The sequence below is a fragment of the Semicossyphus pulcher genome, unplaced genomic scaffold (genome assembly GCF_022749685.1).
Source record: "Semicossyphus pulcher isolate SPU_LCO1_2020_fin unplaced genomic scaffold, fSemPul1.0.p SCAF_2, whole genome shotgun sequence".
Classification (NCBI taxonomy): Eukaryota; Metazoa; Chordata; class Actinopteri; order Labriformes; family Labridae; genus Semicossyphus; species Semicossyphus pulcher.
In genome coordinates, this window is record NW_027211693.1 from 19,725,001 (window position 1) to 19,745,594 (window position 20,594).

Genomic DNA, 20,594 nt, shown 5'->3' on the forward strand with positions numbered 1-20,594 from the left:
CATCACTTCCTGTCTGAAGGCTCAAAAGGAGCATAGAGAACAGGTCATAGCAAGCAAAGTTAGTGTCTAACAACATCTGGCCATACAGATGACAAATAAGACTAATAACAATAATTTAACTTTGGGCATGTCTGAACAGAAAGACAGACGGAGAGTTTGACATCTCTTTCCTGCTTCATTGGATCTGCCCTCCATTAAGAGCCCAGCTGAAGCTGTGGACTGTGTGTGCACTGTGTTTTACAGTGAGCGGGCTTCATGAGTGGGTAGAAAAGCTGCAAAAACAAAACCTCAGGAGTCTCCAAAGTTTTCTTGAGGAAAAGTTCTCTGATGTCCCTCCAAGCAGCGCCAGCATTCTGCTCCCGTGGACACTGCTCGAGAAGGACAGGAATTGTTCTAAATGAGTGTGTGTGTTATTGTGTATGTGTGTACACCTGAAATAGTCTTTATATCTTTGTCTATTTTTTCTCTCCCTCCTTCTCTCTTATTCTCTTTCTTTTGCTCTGTCTCTGTTCTCTACAGGGAGAAACCTTTCAACACATCCAGGACATTGTGGTGTCTCTGTTGAGGATCATCAACCAGACCGTCATCACCATGGGTCGAGAGCACGCCCTAATCGTAAGTTCAAGACATGCAATTTCGCATAAGCACCACACATACTTGACTCTCTTTGAAAACATCAGTCTGGGATTGCAATACATTAAAGTGTATTCCATAATAAACACCTGGGCCAATCAACTCACAAAGTATATCACAAAGTATCTCAAGAAAAACAACACTTTTAGTTTAAAATACACACTTTTATTGTACATACAAGAGGAAGATCAGGAAAAGAGGGGCATCATGGGAGCTCACAGACTGTTTGGATTAATTAGTGAGTGTGGTGTCGTCCAGGACTCTAATTTGTGGCATCTTGTCATCCAGAAGCAGCTGAAGTAGGCCCTTGTGAGATTAGTGGTTACGCTCTAAACTGCTGTGAACTAAGCAGTGTGCAAATGGTGTTCATGTGTGTGCAAAAGAATAGTGTGGCTGTGTGTTTGCAAAAGGGACGGACCCATAGAGATTTATTTGAAGAGTTCGGGGTTCTAATTTCTGATGACAGGCATGTCTGACGAAATATAGCTTGTTATAAAATTCCATCTTCTTCAACTTTATGTTGTTTCACTTTTTAATGAGTAAAAGGACCGATAAAGTCTGCAGCCTTTTAGATACATTTTGATGTCTAGACCTGCAGCGTTTGTTTTTAGCTTTTATTGTAGCTTAATGAAGCAGCTGGCAGGTTTGGCCTGAGTGCTACAAGATACATAACAAGTAGATAGGGAAATGATGATCTACAGTATGTTTCATGTGTTTAAGATGATGTTTTCTATTGTTTTATAGCTTTTAAAAGGATTGGACATGTTTGAATGTTTGCACAGTTGTAGGTGTTTAATATGGTTCTCCACATCTGCACAATTTGTGCAAGTAAAAGTAACTCCAAACACACACAACCTGCTTCAATGTTATTCATACAGAATTTCTAGATGCCGTATAAGCTCAGACTTTGCAAATATTTATACATTTTTAAAACATGACTACAGGCCAATAGCTGACTGAAGTGAAAGCTGGTCTACCCCTAGTTTGCATTGGTTCAGATGTGTGTGTATGTGTGAGTATACTGCATGTATGTGTTAATGTGTCTAAATGTACGCCTCTTTATGCATGTCTCTGTATGCACAAGTGTTTGTATGCGTGAGCTTACAAAGAAAACACTTCCATTTTGGACGTTAATAAAGGACAGAATCAATCACTCTGTCAGACGCTGTTGACAGAGTGTTTAGTAATCTGACTCTGCCTGTCAGTCTGTGATCAGCTGCCCATCACTTTGTCTCTTAATGTATTCTTAATACAATCACAACGGTGCTCTCCAAATCCCTGATATATCCATCCAGCGAGCCGTCTCTTTGTCTCCGGGAGCTCATCTGCTTGTTTTATCCGTATCCTCTCGGCTCTCCTGTTGTTGCTACATTGAAATTCTTGGCTGTCACGCCGTCCAAAGTCACAGTATTCCGATTAGTTGTGAATTCCGAAATCGTCATCCGGCTCTCCTGCTTATTGCTGTAATGGAGCCAAAACTGTTGTGAAGATTCATTCCCAGCTGTAGGCGTGGAATCAGTCTTGGCTTCAATCCGTGCGTACATCTGTCCCTCTGTACAGACAGACACTCACAAACAGTAAGGTGTCAGCTCTTTATCTCTGTGTCACAGAGTTGTTTTGGGATCCTCACATTGAGTCAGAAGTTAATCACAAATGAGCCAGTGAAGCCTGGTCGTCCCTCTAAGACGATCTGAGTGGAGAGTTCAGCTTCCTGTTTGGTCCTCTTTAGCTTCTGTTGTGCATTTCCTCTCTAACTGGTCCCCTGGTGGATATTCTTATAGCTTAGGATGGATTGCTGAGGAAAAGTGCCATGTACAGGAAGCAGCCTGGAAAATGCCTCCGCTGGTTTTAATGACACTTAAACACACTTCACACCCACAGGACCATGAGAGCGATGCTTTATTCCAAAACGGTGTGGTCTCCTTTAACAGACTCATCGTTCTTCCGAAGCCTACAGCCACCAGAAACACTTCTTGCGCAGCTTCTTGACACGTGCCTTGGTGCTGGGGCGGCTGGAGGTGGAAGAAGCTGGGGTAGGCTTGGGCAGGGTGGGTGCAGGCACATCATACTCCCCCTCCAGGGCCTCCATCACCCCCTGGAAGCGTCCCTCTTGCTGTCGGAAATCATGCTCCACACTGGAGAGGAGAGAAAGAAGGAGAGAGAACAGCTGAAGGGGGGAGGATGATTTAGAGGTTGTGTCACATCAAGTCAAATTTATTTATATAGCCCTTTTTTTTTTTCCCAAAAAGAGATTAGATGTGGAGGGAGAGAGAGCGAGGATGAGCAGAGGGACGTGAGGAAGATTTAAGGTCTATGGAGCAGAAAGAGAGATTAGAAAGAGAGGGATTGAGGGAAAAGGTGAGCGAAGGGGTTTTAGTGACATTTATATCAAGTTGCAAAATGCTGACACCTTAAAGAGAGGTGGGACTTTAGCATAATGCAGTTTTATATGGAGACATAAAACCATGTTGTGTTCTTAACTCAGATATGTGCGCCTTCAGCACACACGCTCATTCACACAGGTCTCAACTCAGCACTCGTTTCACGTCTGTGGTATTCTTCTGCGCTTCATGCACCGATAGATCACAGGCTGGTGGGATGAGAGGAGAGGGAGGGGAGTGAAAAGGAGAACAGGAAAGGAGAGGTGGAGAATAGAAAGGAGAGGAGAGGATAATTTGCAAAATGGGGAAGCTAAAGGAAGGAGCAAAGAGGAAATTTTTTTTTTGCTCTTGTGATGTGTTCAAAGCAGACCCTCTTGGCTTTCTTTTTCTATGCCTCTCTTACCCCCCTCCTCTCTCTCGTCTCACTCTCTCATCCCTCTGAAGTGTCCATCGCTGCAGGTCATAGTGTAGTAGACTTTGAGTTTCCTTCTCCTTGTGGTAAAATTGTTTTTGCGTGTGACAGAGTGTGTGTGCTGAGTCGGATTATGGGGGTGGAGCTGCAGCATAGGGGCCTGGCATCTGGAGTTAATGAGCCAAATGATGAGGCAAGACGAGCAGAGAAAACTACCCCACCCTCCCCACCTCCAGCATCCAAACATCCCCACACACACATGCTGTACAAACACATACGTGCTCCCCTGACATCCTACGTGTGCATCTTCCACAACAAACCCACAGCTGAGTGAGGGAAAGTACAGGGAAAGAGCCTCCTCAGGGAGATGGAGGGATGGATAAATGAAAGAAAGGCAAGCTTTAATGAAACAGGGCAGAGAGGTCACTGCGGAGTGAAACACAGAGACAGAAGGGAGGGGAAGGAGGAGGGGATGAGTGCCACCAGAGATGAGGCAAAAGAGGAGGGCAGAAAGGTCTCTGCTCCCTGAGAAAGAGCACAGCGGAGAGGGAGGGAGGGAGAAGAGGAGGATGTGAAAGCTGTGGTGGATGCAAGAGAGAAGAAAAGAGATGGCTTCCATGCATAAATGATAAACGAGATGTCTACGCAAAGAAAAGAAAAGATAAAGTGGTCCACCTGTCCTACATTTACTCAATTTACAGTCGACTTTGTTTTAGAATGGAGGACTTTTCTTTCTCTTTACCTGCACACTCCACTAAATTTCCACCTCCCCTTCCCCCTCCCTCTAAATCTTCTCTAACTACCTCTCTGCGCCCAAATCTACCTTCCTCTCACTATTGTTCGTGGATTACGGCGCGGTAGGAAAAGAGCTCCTGCTCTTACTTCGTTCTGCAAGCTGTCATCTTCAGCATCTTTTGCGAATGTGTGCAAAACTGTGACGAGCATGATGCATTTTTAAAACCTTCACTTCCTGGTTAAAGAGAGGGTGAAGGTCATGTTGCGAGGTGTAGGTTATGCATGTGTGGATGTGTTCTCTTATAAGCTTAGACGTACATGTATGAGCAGCAAGTGGGAGAATATGTGCTGTGTATACGTCTGTGTGTGTGTGTGTGTGTGTTTGAGCTGTTTAAGTTCTGGCAGAAAACAAAGCAGACGTCAGACGCTCCTGTCGCCGTTGTCTCTCATCCTACAGATTAATTAGGACTGACAAAAGCAAAACAGCCAGCCCACATCAAAACCCCTTCTTCCCACCACCAATCATTAGGATGGATGTATTAGTCCCACACGTAATACGGCCTCTGCTTGTGTGCCTATTTTTCCCTATCTTGCATCCTCCTTACCCAGAATCCTCTCTGAGGGTTTGATAAGGCTGTGACTGGCCAATCGAACACAGAGAGCTCTTGTTCTTATGAATTTTATGTCTTTATCACTTAAAATGTGTTTTTCTGCATATTTAATGTGTGTGACCTTTCCACAAGAAGCGTTTACTGATGTTTGAGGGGAAAATGATTACGAAGCAAATTCAGTAATTCTGTCTGAATCATTAACATCCATCACATACCATGAAATACACTCATTCTTTGTTGAGTTTGAGTGCATGCACACAAGTATACATAAGGCCCTCTGTAATATTTATGTCTACATGATTATATTTGCATATGTGCAAGAAGAACAAAGGGAAAGTGGAGCAGGAAGGAAAATCTCTGAAACTAAGAATAAAGAAAGCAGCCATGATAATGATGCGAGAAGTAGCACACACTCATGAGATTAGGCTCGCCGCAGGGCCTTAAAATCTCCTCAAAAATGTCCAAAGTTATCTAAAATTTCAGGACTTGAAAAGGATTCTAATGTCTTCATTACTGTTGTTAGATGTTGCTTTGTGTTACCATGTAATGACAGCATATTCCCTCTGAGATAATAGTACGTAACTGTGTGTCCTTTAAACATTCATTTTCGCAGGTGCAAACTCCTCACCGGCTAATCTATGCAGACGGAGCATTCTGTAGTTCTTTGTGTTTTTGTTGCTCTTTAAAACGTATGATTACAATAGTGTTTGGAAACACTTTTGAATGATTCAGAGCGTGTCCCAGCTCAAGGGAATGGTTGTTCAACAGTCATTTTTGGCATGGATTATTCTGCCCTGGCTGCACGCCTCACAGCTAGAAGGTCCCTGGTTCGAATCCTGGTTTGGACGTAGGGGTACCTTCTGTGTGGAGTTTGCATGTTCTCCCCGTGCATGCGTGGGTTCCCTCTGGATACTTCAGCTTCCTCCCACAGTCTGAAGACATGCTCGTTAGGTTCATTGGTGACTGTATATCTCTATGTGTCAGCCATGTGATCAGTAGTGTCCCCGCCTGTCGCCCAATGACATCTGGGATAAGCTCTAGCCCCCCCGCCCTGAACAGGATAAGTGGTATAGATAATGGATGGATGTATTAATGTGCCCTTTGCTGCTTTCCAAAGCCAGTGTTGCCACACTTAACAGTCTTGTTTTTTTCTGACAAATAGTTCAAACTTAAATCCTCTCATTTGATAAGCAGAAACTAGATTTTTTTAGGGGATCTTTTATCGCTAAATCAGCTAATCGTTTGAGCTCAAGCTAGCTGTAAGGCTGTATGCCATGTTTCAGTTTGTGCTTCCTGTCTTCTCTGGGCGTCTTACTTACAGGAAGATTTGCATGTTTTCATCAGTGCACATCTGCGTGGGTCTATAAGTGGATGAGCATGTTACCATGTGGCAGATCTCCCCCCTCGGTATTCATTACAACCTACTGGTCGAAGGATCCTGCTGTGTTAATTAAGATCAATGGGAGGAGGAAATCATATGAGGAGGAAGAGGGAGTTTGGGAAGCGATGAAGAGATGAAACGACAGAAAAAATAGAAAGTAAAGATACTGGAGGGATGTGGAACAGCTGGAAAGCAAGTGTTTTTGCGAATTATAGCGCGCTTGGGAGATAAAGACTCTGTAAAATGTGTTTTTATCCCTTGTGGCCTGCAAGGGAGGTTTATATATGACTGTAAACAAGCAGAATTAGCTTCAAGCCTTTGGTGTAACACGAACATAAAGTTGTGCGCTAAAAGGATGTTTTTATACCAGATTATTCCAGTTACAGCAAGTAAATATTTATTTTCTCATGAAGCTGCTGCCTTCGTGTAAAAGCACATTCCGAGCTTGTGTTTGTGCTGCAGAGAAAAAGTCGATTCCTTGAGGTGGGGCACAGGTGATTATAGCTTTACCATGTGACAGATGGAATGAGGCGAGGATGTAAAGATGAAACCAGTCTGATGAAAGAAGGAGAGGTTGAGCAGGTGTGCAGGATGAAAAGATGGAATGATTTCCATAATGAAAAGATGAGAATAAGAGAGGGGTGGGGCAGAGATGGTGCAAGGATTAAACTACAGTATGTCGTGTCAGATTGTGAGTGTGAAGCTGTTTAAGTTGCAGAGGATCTAAGAATGATATTAGTTATTTAGGTCACACACACAAGGGACGAGTGGATCAGGAAAGACACATCATTTAGGTTCTTGTTTGCACAGAATGTTCTCTGGTGTGTAAATAACTTTCCTGGAGAGAGGATCCTCTTTAATCTCTGGAATACGGCATGTGTTCATTTCATTATGGATGAGGGGATCACTCAGAGTTGCGTACCTTTTATATTACAGCCTATATTTTACGAGAAGTGAAATTATCAGAGAGGGAGAAAAGGGCAGAGACAGCAGGATACCAGGAAGAAAGGCTAATGAATGTAAAACCAAAACAAAAGATGTGCTGAATAAGTGATAAAACCTGAAGCGCGGGGAAAAACAAAGGCAACACAAGGCGTACAGTTTGCTCGGAGAAGTTTCAGGGGTGTTTGTTAAGCTCGAGGAAAGAATGAGTTGTCATGTGTGGGTTATGTATTGCAGTAAGCTCATTATGGTGATCGGGTTACCTGTAGATGATGCAGGCTGTCTTTTGGCAGGTGGAGCAGTTGTTAATGTCCTGACCAGTTCTGTAGGAGCTGCGACTGCGGGAACAACACATGTAAAACACTTAGACACACTCGCACAAAGAGCTTAATTAAACCGAGTGCACTTAGATAGCAGAAACACATCTGCTGATACAAATACCTTTTTATACCTGTTATTTCAGGTATGGAGTAAAGATACCTTAAAGAACAACAGCCATCATTAGTACCAGTATCAGCCAATAAAAACAAGCCTTTCTATACCTAATGTGACTCTGCGATGTCCAGCAGCAGGGGATGTATTGTAGAATATTTGCAACAGGCTTTGCTTTGACTGGAAAGAGTCTCTGGTGTCACAATTGTTATTGCTCTCTCCACCTACGCAAACTCAATGCATTAACATGAGGTCCTCAGGGGCTTGGCAAAGGGCAACTAAATAGCCTGTGATCTTTATTGTCTGTGATGTTCCCCCAACAGGAGTATTCAGGACATCACCTGAAGAGGCCTGCTGGGTTAAAACCTGCCTGGTTGTTTCACAGGCATGGTGACTATAACTCCAAAGCATTAGCATCGACCGTCTAGGCACCGTCGAGTTAAGAGCCGAACCGTATTAAAAAGCAGAACGTCTGCTGAGAATTATTTTGTGTCTTTCCCTGTTGAAAATATATCGAACAATAAATCCGACTACAAACGGCAGCTGTGTTATCGATGTCGAGCGAGGCTACAGAGGAAAACACAGCCGGAATTGTTGGCAAATAAAGTCAGATACAAACATCTGACAAGCTCACGCTGACCGCCATGTAATTAAAACGCTGCATTTTGCCAAGATATTTTGGCTGCCCCTCCACTGAACTGTGATGAGGGAGAATCTGATTTATGTTGATAAAGTAGACATTTTAATTACATGGAGAGAGACCGTGTGACTTGCATCATTTTTCCCTCCCCCTCCCTAGCAGTTTTTTATCAAAGACAACAACAGCAGGAGAAGATGAGTATTTGCTTCTGGACGGACAAGAAAACAAGAAACTGCGCACAGCAACGAGCTTTTAGCTCAGCAGACATTTTTATCACAGCGGCCCACTTAGAGGACTTTCATTCCTGGCACAGCGTCAGATACACGTCGTCCCTCCTGCCTGCTGCTTCTCTTACTTCTCTCTTCAGGTCTTCTTTCTCTGAGTTGCTGTCTTACCCTTTTTTTCCCACACACTTAGCATCCTAACAACCAGCACACACACACACACACACACACGCTTACAGTATACAGTTGCACAAGGCAGGCTAGCACGTACACTGAGTTCAGCAGCCTTATTGTGCAGCTTAAACATTAATTGCATCTCTCAAAGGTAATCTGATTGGGATTAGTTTGGAGCTGGAGACATCTGTTACAGAAAGGCGGAGGGAGAGAGGGAGTAAATCATGTAAAGAGGACGTTTGTGTGCAGTTATAATGAGCATTTTTTTCAGTTCTGATGTACTGAATTGGTTTTAGCATGTTTGGGAGGAGAAGAGGAGGCAATGGGCATGAGAGGTTGGAAAGGAGTGGGAGATAGAGGTTGGTGGGAGGAAGACGAAGAAGAATTACTGACAGTAAAGGTGAAGTTGGAGGTGGCGGATGAGGGAAAGAATGAAGAGCGACAGAGGGAGGGGGAAACAAAACGGAGCGAAAGTCAACACTTGACAGCAGGGGAGAGTGATGGACAGGCTGTCGGGGCAGAGAGGAAGGGGAAGATTAAAAAAGAAAACAGTGAGAGGGCAAAGGAGTGATTCACATTAGGGGTGAATCATATGGGGTGGAGGTGAAGACAGAAAGAGGTGGGAGAAAAGGTATTAATTAAGAACGGAGGAAAGAGTGGAGCGAGGGCGGAGCTGGAGAAAGGGGTGAATAGCTTGAAGCAAGTTATAAAGCATCGGAAAAAGGAGGAGGGCGTTAGAGAGCTAACGGGAAAGTGTGAAGAGGTGAGAAACAAAGGAAGAGGAGGAGGAGAGGATGATTTATGAGAAAAAGAATTAGCGGGAAGAAAGAAGAAGAACTGATTAGTTTAACTGGTTGGGCACGTTGATGTCTCGTGGGGATACAGTCACCTTGGGGAGCGCAAACCCTATAAGGTATATAAGATTAAAAGACGGGGAAGGATCTAGCATTGACTACAGGCTGGCAGGTATCATATATCCCTGCGGGCCTGAATCACACACGCACACACACACACTAACACACACATACTCACACTTCAGCAATTCTCCACAGGCCTGCCTGACATTTAAAATCTATTACACGGACTTGAAAGCTTGTCGGTATATATTGCTATAAAAACTCAAATACACTCTCTCCTTAATCCTGTGCACTCCCTTGACATCCTCTCTTCTCGCTCTCGTTATCACTCCAGCTCACTCTCTAACACTCCTCCTTAAACACTTGCTTTTGCAAGGATATGTCTACCTTTGGTTCGTCTTTCTTCCTCCATCCCTTAGCTGTATTTTATCACTCTCTTCATCTTTACTTCTTTTCAATTTCAGCTTTGGTGTCTAACTTTAGAGATGTTCTGATACCTGTTTTTCTTTCCCAATACCAATTCTGATACGTAGACTTGAGTATTGGCTGATGCCGAGTACCCCTCTGATACTCCGATGCGTAATGTTGGTGGAAAAACACTGATTCCTGAACTGTTGCTAGCTTGGACTTACCCTACACTCTCTGCGAGCACCACTCTGTTGTTGTTTGCAATCATCACAAGATAATTTACCTGAAACCAATTGATTTTCATCCTTACCCTTCGCTGAGGGCCTTGCTCTTCTCCAGATCTTGAATGACATTGAGCAACACCTTGATCTTCTCCTGATTGGACACCAGGTTCTCCTCCACGCTCTGCAGCTGCCTCTCCAGCCCGCGTGGTGCGTTTACTGCGGGCCCGGTCAACAATCCACCCGGAGCCCCGTTACATTGTGCTTTCAGATGAGTCTTACAAGGCAGGGTGTGGTCGTCGAATGATTTGCTCTTCTGTTTCGCGTAGCCCTTGAGCTTGGCCCGTTCTGAGGATGTTGGTTGGGGAATGTTTGTGGGCTGCTGGGTGTTTTTGGTTTGAGCTATAGGTGTGGATGGTTTGGAAGAAGTGAGCTTTGGAGAGTTTTTTGCAGGGAGCTGTGGGGTGTTTGAAGGTTTTGAGTCACTGTGAAGGGAAGGTGCAGGTTTAAAAGCGATACGGACTGATGTGTACTGGTGTGTTTGTTCATCAGTGTGCTGGATTTTCATGAGTTTGTCAGTGGAGTTTGGTTCTGTGGCTTCTGCAGATGGTGTGTGTGCTCGTTGTGGAAGTGTGGTAGCTGCGGTCCTGTCAGTGCTGTTGTGCATGTGTGTTTCTGCTGTTTGTGTGGCGGAGTCTTTATAATGAGTGAAGTCTGCAGAATGTGGCCTTGTCTGAGGCTTTGAATCTTTACTTTTGTTCTGGGTATGTGCTGTGCTGTTGGAATGTGAGCTGTGGGTTTTTGGTATAGTGTGTGACAGCTGTGGTATTTGACGAGTCTTTACTGATGTGTGCGTTAAGGTGTTTGCAGAGTCCGCGTTCTTGATGTGAGGCTTAGAGTCCAGAGCGCATTCTTTTCTTACAGACGGCTTCCGTGGTGGATTAGGTAACGTCTGGCTCGCTGTAATTTGATTGACAGCCTTCCTCCTACACGCGCCTGTGCACGGTGTTATCTGTGAACGTCTCCTCCCACATGTCCCACAGAGGCTTGGTGGGGAAGTGGCCATCACTCGGCACGGCCGTGGTGGGGTGGCGTGCACGGTCGTACAAACGCTCCCTGTCTTTAGAACCGAGCGATGGCCCTCCCCACGTAAAGACTGCACCCTCCTCCTCTCGTGTGGAGCCTCCTTACCTTCTGTGGCCTCAGAGCAAACCCCACCTACTGCGTCAGAGGCCACAACACTGCCATTTGTGTACCGAGCTGTCCTTTTTACTCGTATATCCTTTGGGTTTGTCCGTATAGTTTTGATCTGGCAGTAAATCCCGCTGCCTGACCCCTGCGACCCCATGTCGTCCTGCGTCAGGCTGTTGATCTCGTTCTGAGACGTCTCCTTGGACACCGGCAGACTGTTGCTGTCACTTCTGATCGCGCCCGCCTTCTCTGCTGCTGTTGCTTTGTCCGTTGCCATGGCGACTGGCCGATGTGAGTTGATTGGTTGGCTTCTGTGTCGTTTGATGGAGGGGAGAGTCCGCAGTCCGGGAGATGTTTGCACCCCGACGCTGCACAGCGGGCCCCATCGCCCCCCAGCCAGGGGAACCCCCAGCGCAGGCACTGGATTGGTTGGGTCAGCCACCCTCCTGCCCATGCTCCTCTGCAGGTCGGCTCAGCCCCCTGCAGAGCTGAACGGGGTGGAGGTTAGCGGCGACATCAGCCAACGTCAGCAGGATTGAAGACAGTAGGAATGTTTCCAGCTTTTGTTTATACCAATGAATTTATTTGTTTGCGACGCAGAGAGAGTTCTTATGTGGAAGCTGGAGACAGAAGTTCAATATCCAATAAACCCTCAATGTCCCTCCATTAATGACCTCCTTACTACTTCAGCTACTCCTGATTGGACATCACTATCAAGGCTTTCCTCAGTCTCTAACCAGTGGGCCGAAGATGATGAGTTGGAAGGATTTTCTGGGCATTGCGGGTTTGCTCTGGGGAGAGAGAGGGAAAAAAAAGAGAAGCAATGAATGAGAGAAACGACAGAAGAAGGAGGGGAATAAACGGTCAGATTGGCAAGAAGACACAGACATTAGGCACGTAAAGCACCATATAAAAGCTTCGACCTCGACTGAACGCACACACTGAGCGGATCGATAGAACTCTATCAACCTCTTATTAGAGCAGCGGGTTGGGAGTTACGGAGGCAAAACCCCAAATCTCATCAAGATGTTTCTTTTGAAGGAACAGAAACGACCAGAGGTGTATTAAAGGTAATTACGTAAAGGTACGATGTTGCAAGATGCACACACAGACGAGAAGGTGTGTCAATAAATCTTATATATTCAGGACAACAGATGTCGTTGCGGTTTCTATTACGTGATGCCACAGAGTGACACATTTCAAATGATGTTTGCCTCACACGGCAGTATGATGCATCACCCCTCGGCTTCTCTCATGGAGGCAGTTTGGAAGTCTGTCTAATGAGCTCAGCAGTATAGGAAGTCAGTGTCATTATATCTTTAGCTTTTTGTTGAATTGTTTTTGTATTAATCTGCTTCGTTAAAATGATTAGATTGTTCGGAAGGTGAGCTAAATTAACCTTTAGATCTTAATCACCTCGTATAACTGGAGAATTGATTGTGCACTATGACACTGACGAGCTGATTAAATTGGGGCAAGATGATATTATAACCCATTTCTCCTCAGGAGGAAATTGGGCCATTGCAGCAGCGCATATTGGCAGGGTACACAGAGGAGAAGCCATAGATACTGTAAGAGAGTCAATGGAGGCTTTTAAAACCCACAAAATGCGATGTGTAATATATCACATTCATATTTGCCAGGTTAAAATTTTGCTTTCATTTAGTATATTGGAGTCGCCTAATCACACATCCAGCTCCTGAGGGTAATTGGAAGTGCTCTGGTTTGTACTCCAATGCAGTTCTGTGACTTCAAAATGACTAATGCATCAATTCATTTCAGACATGTTGCAGATCAAAGTCTGACATTTTCAGCAATTTTCTTTCCATCTGCCCACTTCCATCCGCGCTCACAAATATGTTAATTCCTAATATCCTGTTTTCAACGGATGTCTGTTTAGGCAAATGATGAAATAAGTAGTCACAAAAGGTAATTTGCGTATGAAATGAGGCTTTTTATTCTCCTTACATGTATATAATTTTGCTCCTATCTTCATTGGCGTGTTACATTGCATTACAGTCGGTATATGCTGAAAAAAGCAGATCTTTGCAGTATTGGTTGAAGATGATATAAAAGAGTAATATTTAAAAAAAATGTAATACAGCCTTGCTCACCTATTAATGATATGAACCCAATATTACTGACTATAAATTCCTTTATGAAGCTCTAAAAAGCGAAGGAGAAAGGTTAGATTAGAGTTATACAATCCTGCCTGTCAGCGTGCAGTGGCCCTGAAGAAGTTTAGATAATGTTCTTACCAATGGACAGGCACTCAGTCTCACTGACTCAGCTGAGCCTGACTGCTGCACTTATACTTCATATGTATTCAGCAGCTGAGTCATGCACACTCATGGCGATACTCCGTGTGACCTATATTGACTCATTATAAAGCCTGATGTCACATGCTTGTCTGACGGCATGAGCAGATTTTAAAAATGGCACTTTAGGCCTTTTATCCTCTCTTCCCTGACAGCGAGTGTAATTAATATTGTCAGACTCTTTGGAATTTCAGGTTTCATTTAAGATCATTAAATATTAAAGCTGAATGAATACAGTTTATTATGCTGGTGGGCCTGCCCATGGGCCGGAGAAGAAATGGGAGCAGCTTAAATTTAGACTGCTTTCAGTCCGTCTCCCTGCTTTATGAAACTTTCCTGCATGTTTGCTGAGACAGCAGGCCGCATCACAAAGTTCTAGTGAAGTTAGACCTCGTGATAAAGATGCATGAATGTCCTCGAAGCCGTCGCTGACAGACGCCAGGGCTTTAAAATGTAAGGTCTTCTCATACAGCACTATCAAAGGATTTCTGCTGCTCTGACATTTTTCTGCATATCTTGACAGTGTGGCTCAAGGACCGCCACATTGCCTAGAAGCTAGCAGAGGTCACATGTAATCAACAGCCCAGACTGTTTATGATTGGTTACCACGGTAACTGTAATAACCATACAGGTCTTGACACAGAGGTCAAACATCTTCCCAGGTTTGTGTGTTTCTTCATTTCGGCATATGAGTATCTTTTGAGATTGTGTGCTTATGTGCGTGTGAAAACCGTTTGCAAAGCAGGCCGCCAGCGTATGGATGAGCAATGGATGAGGATGTGTTGTTTGCAAAAAGAAATTGCAGATGATGATGATATTTTTCCTGCGATAAACACAGAGAGGGAGAGAGAACAAAACAGTGTTTTTATGTGCAACACAGAGAGGGAGGACTGCAGATGAGCGTGCATGTAAGAGTGTGTGTGTGTGTGTGTTTGAGTGTGTATAGTGTTGTCTAGCAGTTTGCCTTGGGATTCAGACTAAGTCAATTGAAGGTAATTTCACTGCAGCTCATTTCCAAGCATTTGTCTTTTCCACCAGCAGCTACACCAGACGCCAGAGCACCTGCTGCAACAAACTTTCTCTCTCTCTCTCTTCTTCTCTCTCCTGCCATCACCGCCTATCTATGTGTGTGTGTGTGCCTACTGTTTCAAGTCTCAGTTTTTACCCATGACCTGCAAGCTGTCGGGGAGAAAGTGACACAGTCTCCTCAGAAATCAGCGCCTGTTTTCTCCCCCTAAATCACTCTCCTCTTGTCACTCTCGATCTCCATCGTAACCCGTGTTTGTTGTTTCGCTCTTCCTCTCAACTCCCACTTTTGCATCACGCTGTCTTTGATTTGCTGCATGTGTCTCTCTCCGCTCCCGTCTCTATATTCAATCTGAGTCTCTCACACCTCTGGCTGTGCAAAACGAACGGGGAGGAGAAGGGGCGGTAACGCTGTCAGCTGGGGGATGAAGGGGAGGCGACGGGAGAGGACGGGGGAAGATGGCAGCCCAGGGAGGCGCTGAAAGGTTGTGAGGGATAAGGGGCAGAGAAGAGATGAAGGAGACGCACAGAGGAGATGAAAGTGATACTTGTTTGTCTGTGTCAAAGGATGAGATGTAAAGGCTTATTTCCCTGTGTTAAAATCTCTTAAAGTGTCTGATGGAGTTTGTTTAACAAAAAAGAGAAGCACACAAGAGAGAGAGAGAGAAATGTGTTAAGAGACATTAAAGAAGAAGAAGGAGATTTGGGAATCCACACACACACGCTGCCTGCCAGTAATCAATACGCATTGCAAGTGTGTTTGAGCATCTGTCATCACACACACTCATAAACACACACACACTCTGCCTTTAAACACTACAGGGAGTTTCTTGACAGGGTGCAGCTTTTTATGAAATTTGTTTATACATGCAACGACTTTAATTTACCAGTCGGTGGGTTTGGGCAGTCACAGCACGGCCTCGTCTGAGTATGTGTGTATCTACATCTGTGTGTGAATTAGTGCGCCCCCACGCCTCTGCAGTGGTAACAGAGCACTGAATGCTCCAGCGAATCGAGTCCCCTGTCGTCTCAAGGTGAGCCTCATTCTTCAAGTGCCGATTGACGGGCCCTGCGCGCGAGTGTGTGTGCGTTTTAGGGACACTGAGACTCGCTTTACTGCTCTGTAATCACACCGCTTCTCTCGCTCACTGTCTGTCGCTGTTCACGGCCACAGCAGAACAAACGCAGCGCGTTATTGGCCCTTGGAGACAGGGCGCACATTGCATTTTGGGAGGTGTAGTCAGTGTTTTTCTTCTGCTGTCTGGCCTTTAAAGCAACGAAAAACTTCTACTTGAGCATTTGATTTTTACATATTTTAAATTGATTGTTTTATAACTGCAAGATCTCTGATTAATTCTGTGTTGCACTTTAAAAATACATATTTAATCCTCCACAAATATGGATCTTAGCACTAAATCAGACATAATTTTAAGACGGCTTGCACAGGCATTCGTAGAGAAATCTTGTAGGAGGTAGTTAAGTGATGTGGGTACAGGTAGCGACAATTATCCTCTGAGTAGGACTGTGAGCTGTTATCAAACCTCTTTTCCTCTTTATTTTAATGTGAGTGATCATTGAGAGAGACAGGAATTAGTCACTGCTTCAGCTAGATGTTTGAAAAGACATTTAGAATCCTGCTTCAGCTCTTTAGAGTTAAAAGGCAGCTTCTGTTTTACCTCGATGTTATATAAGACGCATGTGTAATAAGTGCACTGGAGGCAGTTTTTTTAGTAGCAGTGCCAATTACTAGTGTTAGTATTTGTTAGATTTCTGCTTGTAAATGAATATTTAATCTCTGCATATGTCCAGTGTTTACATGCTGGCAAACAGATCTACAGTATGTTTAAACTGTCTCTGTTTTTCTTCCGTTTCTTTACATAATTGGTCACTGCTTCCATCTTTCCTTAAGTGTCATGGTTTAACATTTTCCCCGTTGACCGAAGGCAGAATTTGGTAATGATCCTCAAAGCACCGAGAAAGCAGCTCAGCCTTCTGCACACTGTTTGTTGTGCATTTTAATTGGGTGCAGCTGTATTTCTCAGGGACAGTGCACTTTAATAAGCACTTCAAGTGGAGAGCCACAAGCCAAAAAGGCTAATGTTCATATTACAAAGGCTAAGCATCTCAGCCAACCCTGCATAATCCGTTGAGGCATTGTTTGGGGCAGATTGTGTAAACCTGAGTGATTCAACTTTCTCTATGAGTCAGACAGAGCAAACTATGGAAACTGTTGTCGTCCAAGAAACTGAATAATAGAAATATTCGTGTTCTGTAGCAGTTTCTCAAATCATGGCCCTTCAGAGTAATTTTTTGGCATAGCACCCCAAGCCCAACGACCGCCAATGTAATGTGATTATACTAAAGCAGTTTGGTTGGTCGGTTGGCTCGGATTCAGTCGGCTTAGACTACGTTTGAGGCTGAAGTTTATGTATGTCAAATCCTTTGTCTGATATCCTGGAAAATATCAAAACAAAACACTGAGCCAGGAGCGTGTTGCCATGCATGTAATGGTTTCAGTGTAATGTCCATAAACAGATAACTGTGTGTAAATGCAGAATCTGAAGGCAGAGGGTCAACAGTTTGGTATCAGAAATGTCGTCTTTAAACCCCACCTCCACTCTCGTGTCTTAGTTGTTATTGACAAGCACAGGAAAAGGAAATCTTGGCCATTATCAGTCATTATCAGCTATCCATATACGCCAATCAGCCATGACATTATGACCACTGACAGGTGAAGGGAAAAACATTGATTATCTTGTTACAATGCCGCCTGTCAGTTGGCGGGATATGTTCAAGCAAGACATTTGTCCCGTTAAACATTACCACCTGCCAAACATTTTTGCACACCAATTTGGTGTTCAGTGTCTTGCCCAAGGACACTTCGGACTCCAGCCTTCCGATTGAGAGACGACCGACTCTACCACTGAGCCACATAGCCACACAGCTGAATGGCAGTGGCCTCTTTCAGCAGGATAATGCACCCTGCTAAACTGCGAAAATGATTCAGGAATGGTTTGAAGAACATGTTGAGTTCAAGGTGTTGACTTGGCCTCCAAATTCCCCAGATCTCAATCCAATCGAGCATCTGTGGGATGCGCCGGACAAACAAGTTCGATCCATGGAGGCCCCACCTCGCCACTTACAGGACTTAAAGGATCAGCTGCTGACATCTTGGTGCTAGATACTTCAGCACACCTTCAGAGGTCCTGTGGAGTCCATGCCTCGACGGGTCGGGGCTGTTTTGGCAAATTGGGACCTACACAATATTAGGCAGTGCTCATTTTTAAATGGTGATTTTGGCATTCATCACTTTTTTCCCACTGTTTTAAAATGTTTGAAAAGAAAATATAAAACGTGGTCAACCAATAAAGCTGTTAACAAGGTTATTCATAACAACCGTTTAACATTGATTTGATAAATCCTTCAGCCCTCAAGGCTCCAAAGCACGGCGTGTGCTGTGTGTTCCTGACAAATTTACCTTCCACTCCGGCTCTTCTCTTTATGCCTTTAGGATTTACTCTGCTCCGAACATGAATGAGGATCAGGGTTTTGAGTTTTGCAGTCATGTGCTTAATTTCCTGGAGCTCACAGTGAAGTGGATAATGAGCAGTAATATTCTGGGTCTCAGCTCGAGACACTCGAAGCTGAAGGTTGTTGCCTCTGGACAAACTCCTCTGAGTATTCGTTCTTTGGCACGTGTGAGAGTGTGTGGGGAGGCTCGGAGGAATGCATTAGGAAATGATTTGAACCAAAGATTAACTAATTAATTAAATCTTCTTCCAGCTGTGAGTTTGACTGGTCTGGACCTGTCAGCCCGGTCTCTAAGGAATCCTCAGATAATGATAACAGCCATATTAATTTGAAGTCATTTGAGAGGGTTTTCAGCTGAGCTTTGCATACATGAAGATTGTCATACACCTTATTATGAAGAAATTCTTTTGGTGCATTTTCCCTTTAATGGATAGAAACAGCCAAAGAGAGACAGGCGAGGTGGGAGAGAGGGAGAGGTGTTGACATACAGCAAAAGGCCGCAGCGATAAGCACTCAGCCATAATAGTACACACTCTACCAGGTCGGTACCTTGGCACCCTGCAAGTTTATATTTTCAGGAGTTTCGTTTGGTGATCATCGACTATTTCAGAATGAAACTTTCATGGTTATTTGCACCTCCAAACAACTCCAAATGAGGTACGTAATATTATGTGGCTCATTTCTGCAAATGAAGCTCGAAAGCTGAAATTTCCTTAAAGTTTGGATCCTTTTAGCCCCTTTTGCCTTCTTCATAAGGGGATAAATAGGTCATAATTCAGAGCAATGACCTGTCAGAGGGAAAAAATGAAATCTGTTTGCCTTTATGGAGGAAGCTTATTTACAACCAGTTAGGAACCTGTAACAGGAAAAGGGGTGAAATATGGACACAGAGCGTCGAATTGACAATTCCATCTTCCAGCTTAATTCATTTGTTTTGCAGGGGAGAGGATTGTGTGCAAGTTGAGCAGCAGACCAGGGAAACGTTGGGAAACTGAATATTTATGAGGTATTTGCCACCAAATATTTGATAATTAGAGATGAGCACGATAAAATGGAGAATTAGATCTTGTAAGTCAACAGGGAAGTTAGAGGAGAAGCTGCAGATGCATGGCCTCCCTCATCTTTAAATGATTCATCTGGGTTTTAAATTTTCACTCTCACTGCTAACTTTTCCCCCTTTCTTTTGTAGCCTTTCATCTTTTTATCCATCATTTCTTCAGCCCTCGCCCTCTGATTACTCCCTCTTCTCTCCATCTCCATCCTCTTTTATCATCTCATCTCCCTCCTCTCCGCCGTATCACTCATCCTGTCCACACGTCCCATCCAATCTCTCCATCATTAACCCACAATCTATCCGTCCTCCTCTCATCTCTCCATCCCGCTGCCCCCGCCGCCCTCTCTCTCCGCCTCTCCCTCATCCATCTTCCTGCCCTTCTGACTCTCCGGTCCCTCTTTTGTTTCACACCATCTCATCTTCTTCTCATCGCTTGTTCACAGTCCGTCTGGTTAGCCGAGCGGTTCAAGTGTCAGTGACTCACACACACACACACACACTTTTCTTTTGACTCTGTCTGGCCGTCAATCTCCCTTAACCTTTATTTCTCTCTCACTCCATCATCTGTCATTCTCTGGAGAAGAGAGATATAATTAAATTTAATGCAGTTTAAAGTCAGAACCTATTGATTAGATTTCCTCGTCCGTAATTTACATTTTACCCCTTTAATTTATGTGCTGCAAGCGTTTCCAGCATTTAAACTGCTATCTTTGCTTGCAGGCATGTGAAACAACTTTCAAGCAACATTTACACAAAGTTTGCAAAGCTACCAAAAGAATTCAAGTTTCGTTTCACTCCGTTGACTTAAAACAAGCCGTAAACAACAAACAATGCTAATAAGCTAAGCACCAAACAGGGTAATACATTTATAAATGAGGCCCATTCATGAGCGAAGTGAAGCAGTCTTTAGAGATTTGATTAGTACAGAATGAAATTTCAGCCAGCATATGTTGGCCGTGCATCATTCTTTCATCCAAGGATGAAAAACAGAAAAATGCACTTAGCATTATTTTGATGCATCACTTACTGTATGATCACAAACCCACAACAGGCTGCTTTCACATTCAAGCACTATTCATCAAATCCATCACTGCATAGGTCAAATAGTTATCAATGCTTTTATATGTTTTTTTTAACACATTCTTCAACATTTTTTTACCTGCTGCAAATGATACAACCATTTATAGTTCTTCCTTTATCAGGTTTTTGCTTGTTGATTCGCGTCTGTGCCATTGACAGCGTCCTTCATAGTGTGACACAGATACACACTGCACACACACAATGTTTAGGTTATATAAAAATTAAGTGCACAAAGGTCACACATGTCTACACCGTCTCATCTGTAGATCCTTGCACACATTTCCCTCTCTCTCTCTCTCTCTCTCTCTGTCTCTCGCTCTCAAACACATACACAGATGCCCCG

At 44.0% G+C, this 20,594-nt stretch overlaps 2 protein-coding genes across 4 annotated transcripts in view; one reads left to right on the plus strand and one right to left on the minus strand.

The window, feature by feature from the left end:
- dock2-like (dedicator of cytokinesis protein 2) overlaps nucleotides 1-20,594 on the plus strand; it is a 97,764-nt gene that overhangs the window by 50,195 nt on the left and 26,975 nt on the right. For all 3 annotated transcript variants that reach the window (XM_069670571.1, XM_069670572.1, XM_069670573.1), the window contains one exon: nucleotides 520-615. In XM_069670571.1, the coding sequence (XP_069526672.1) occupies nucleotides 520-615 (96 nt within the window). The remainder of the gene's footprint in view (nucleotides 1-519; nucleotides 616-20,594) is intronic.
- On the minus strand, nucleotides 2,585-11,696 carry LOC138598373 (protein INSYN2B). Its single transcript, XM_069670158.1, has 4 exons — nucleotides 11,451-11,696; nucleotides 10,141-11,405; nucleotides 7,359-7,433; nucleotides 2,585-2,768 (listed from the first exon to the last, which is right to left on the minus strand). The coding sequence occupies exons 1-4, from the start codon at nucleotides 11,694-11,696 to the stop codon at nucleotides 2,585-2,587; spliced, it is 1,770 nt and encodes a 589-aa protein (XP_069526259.1).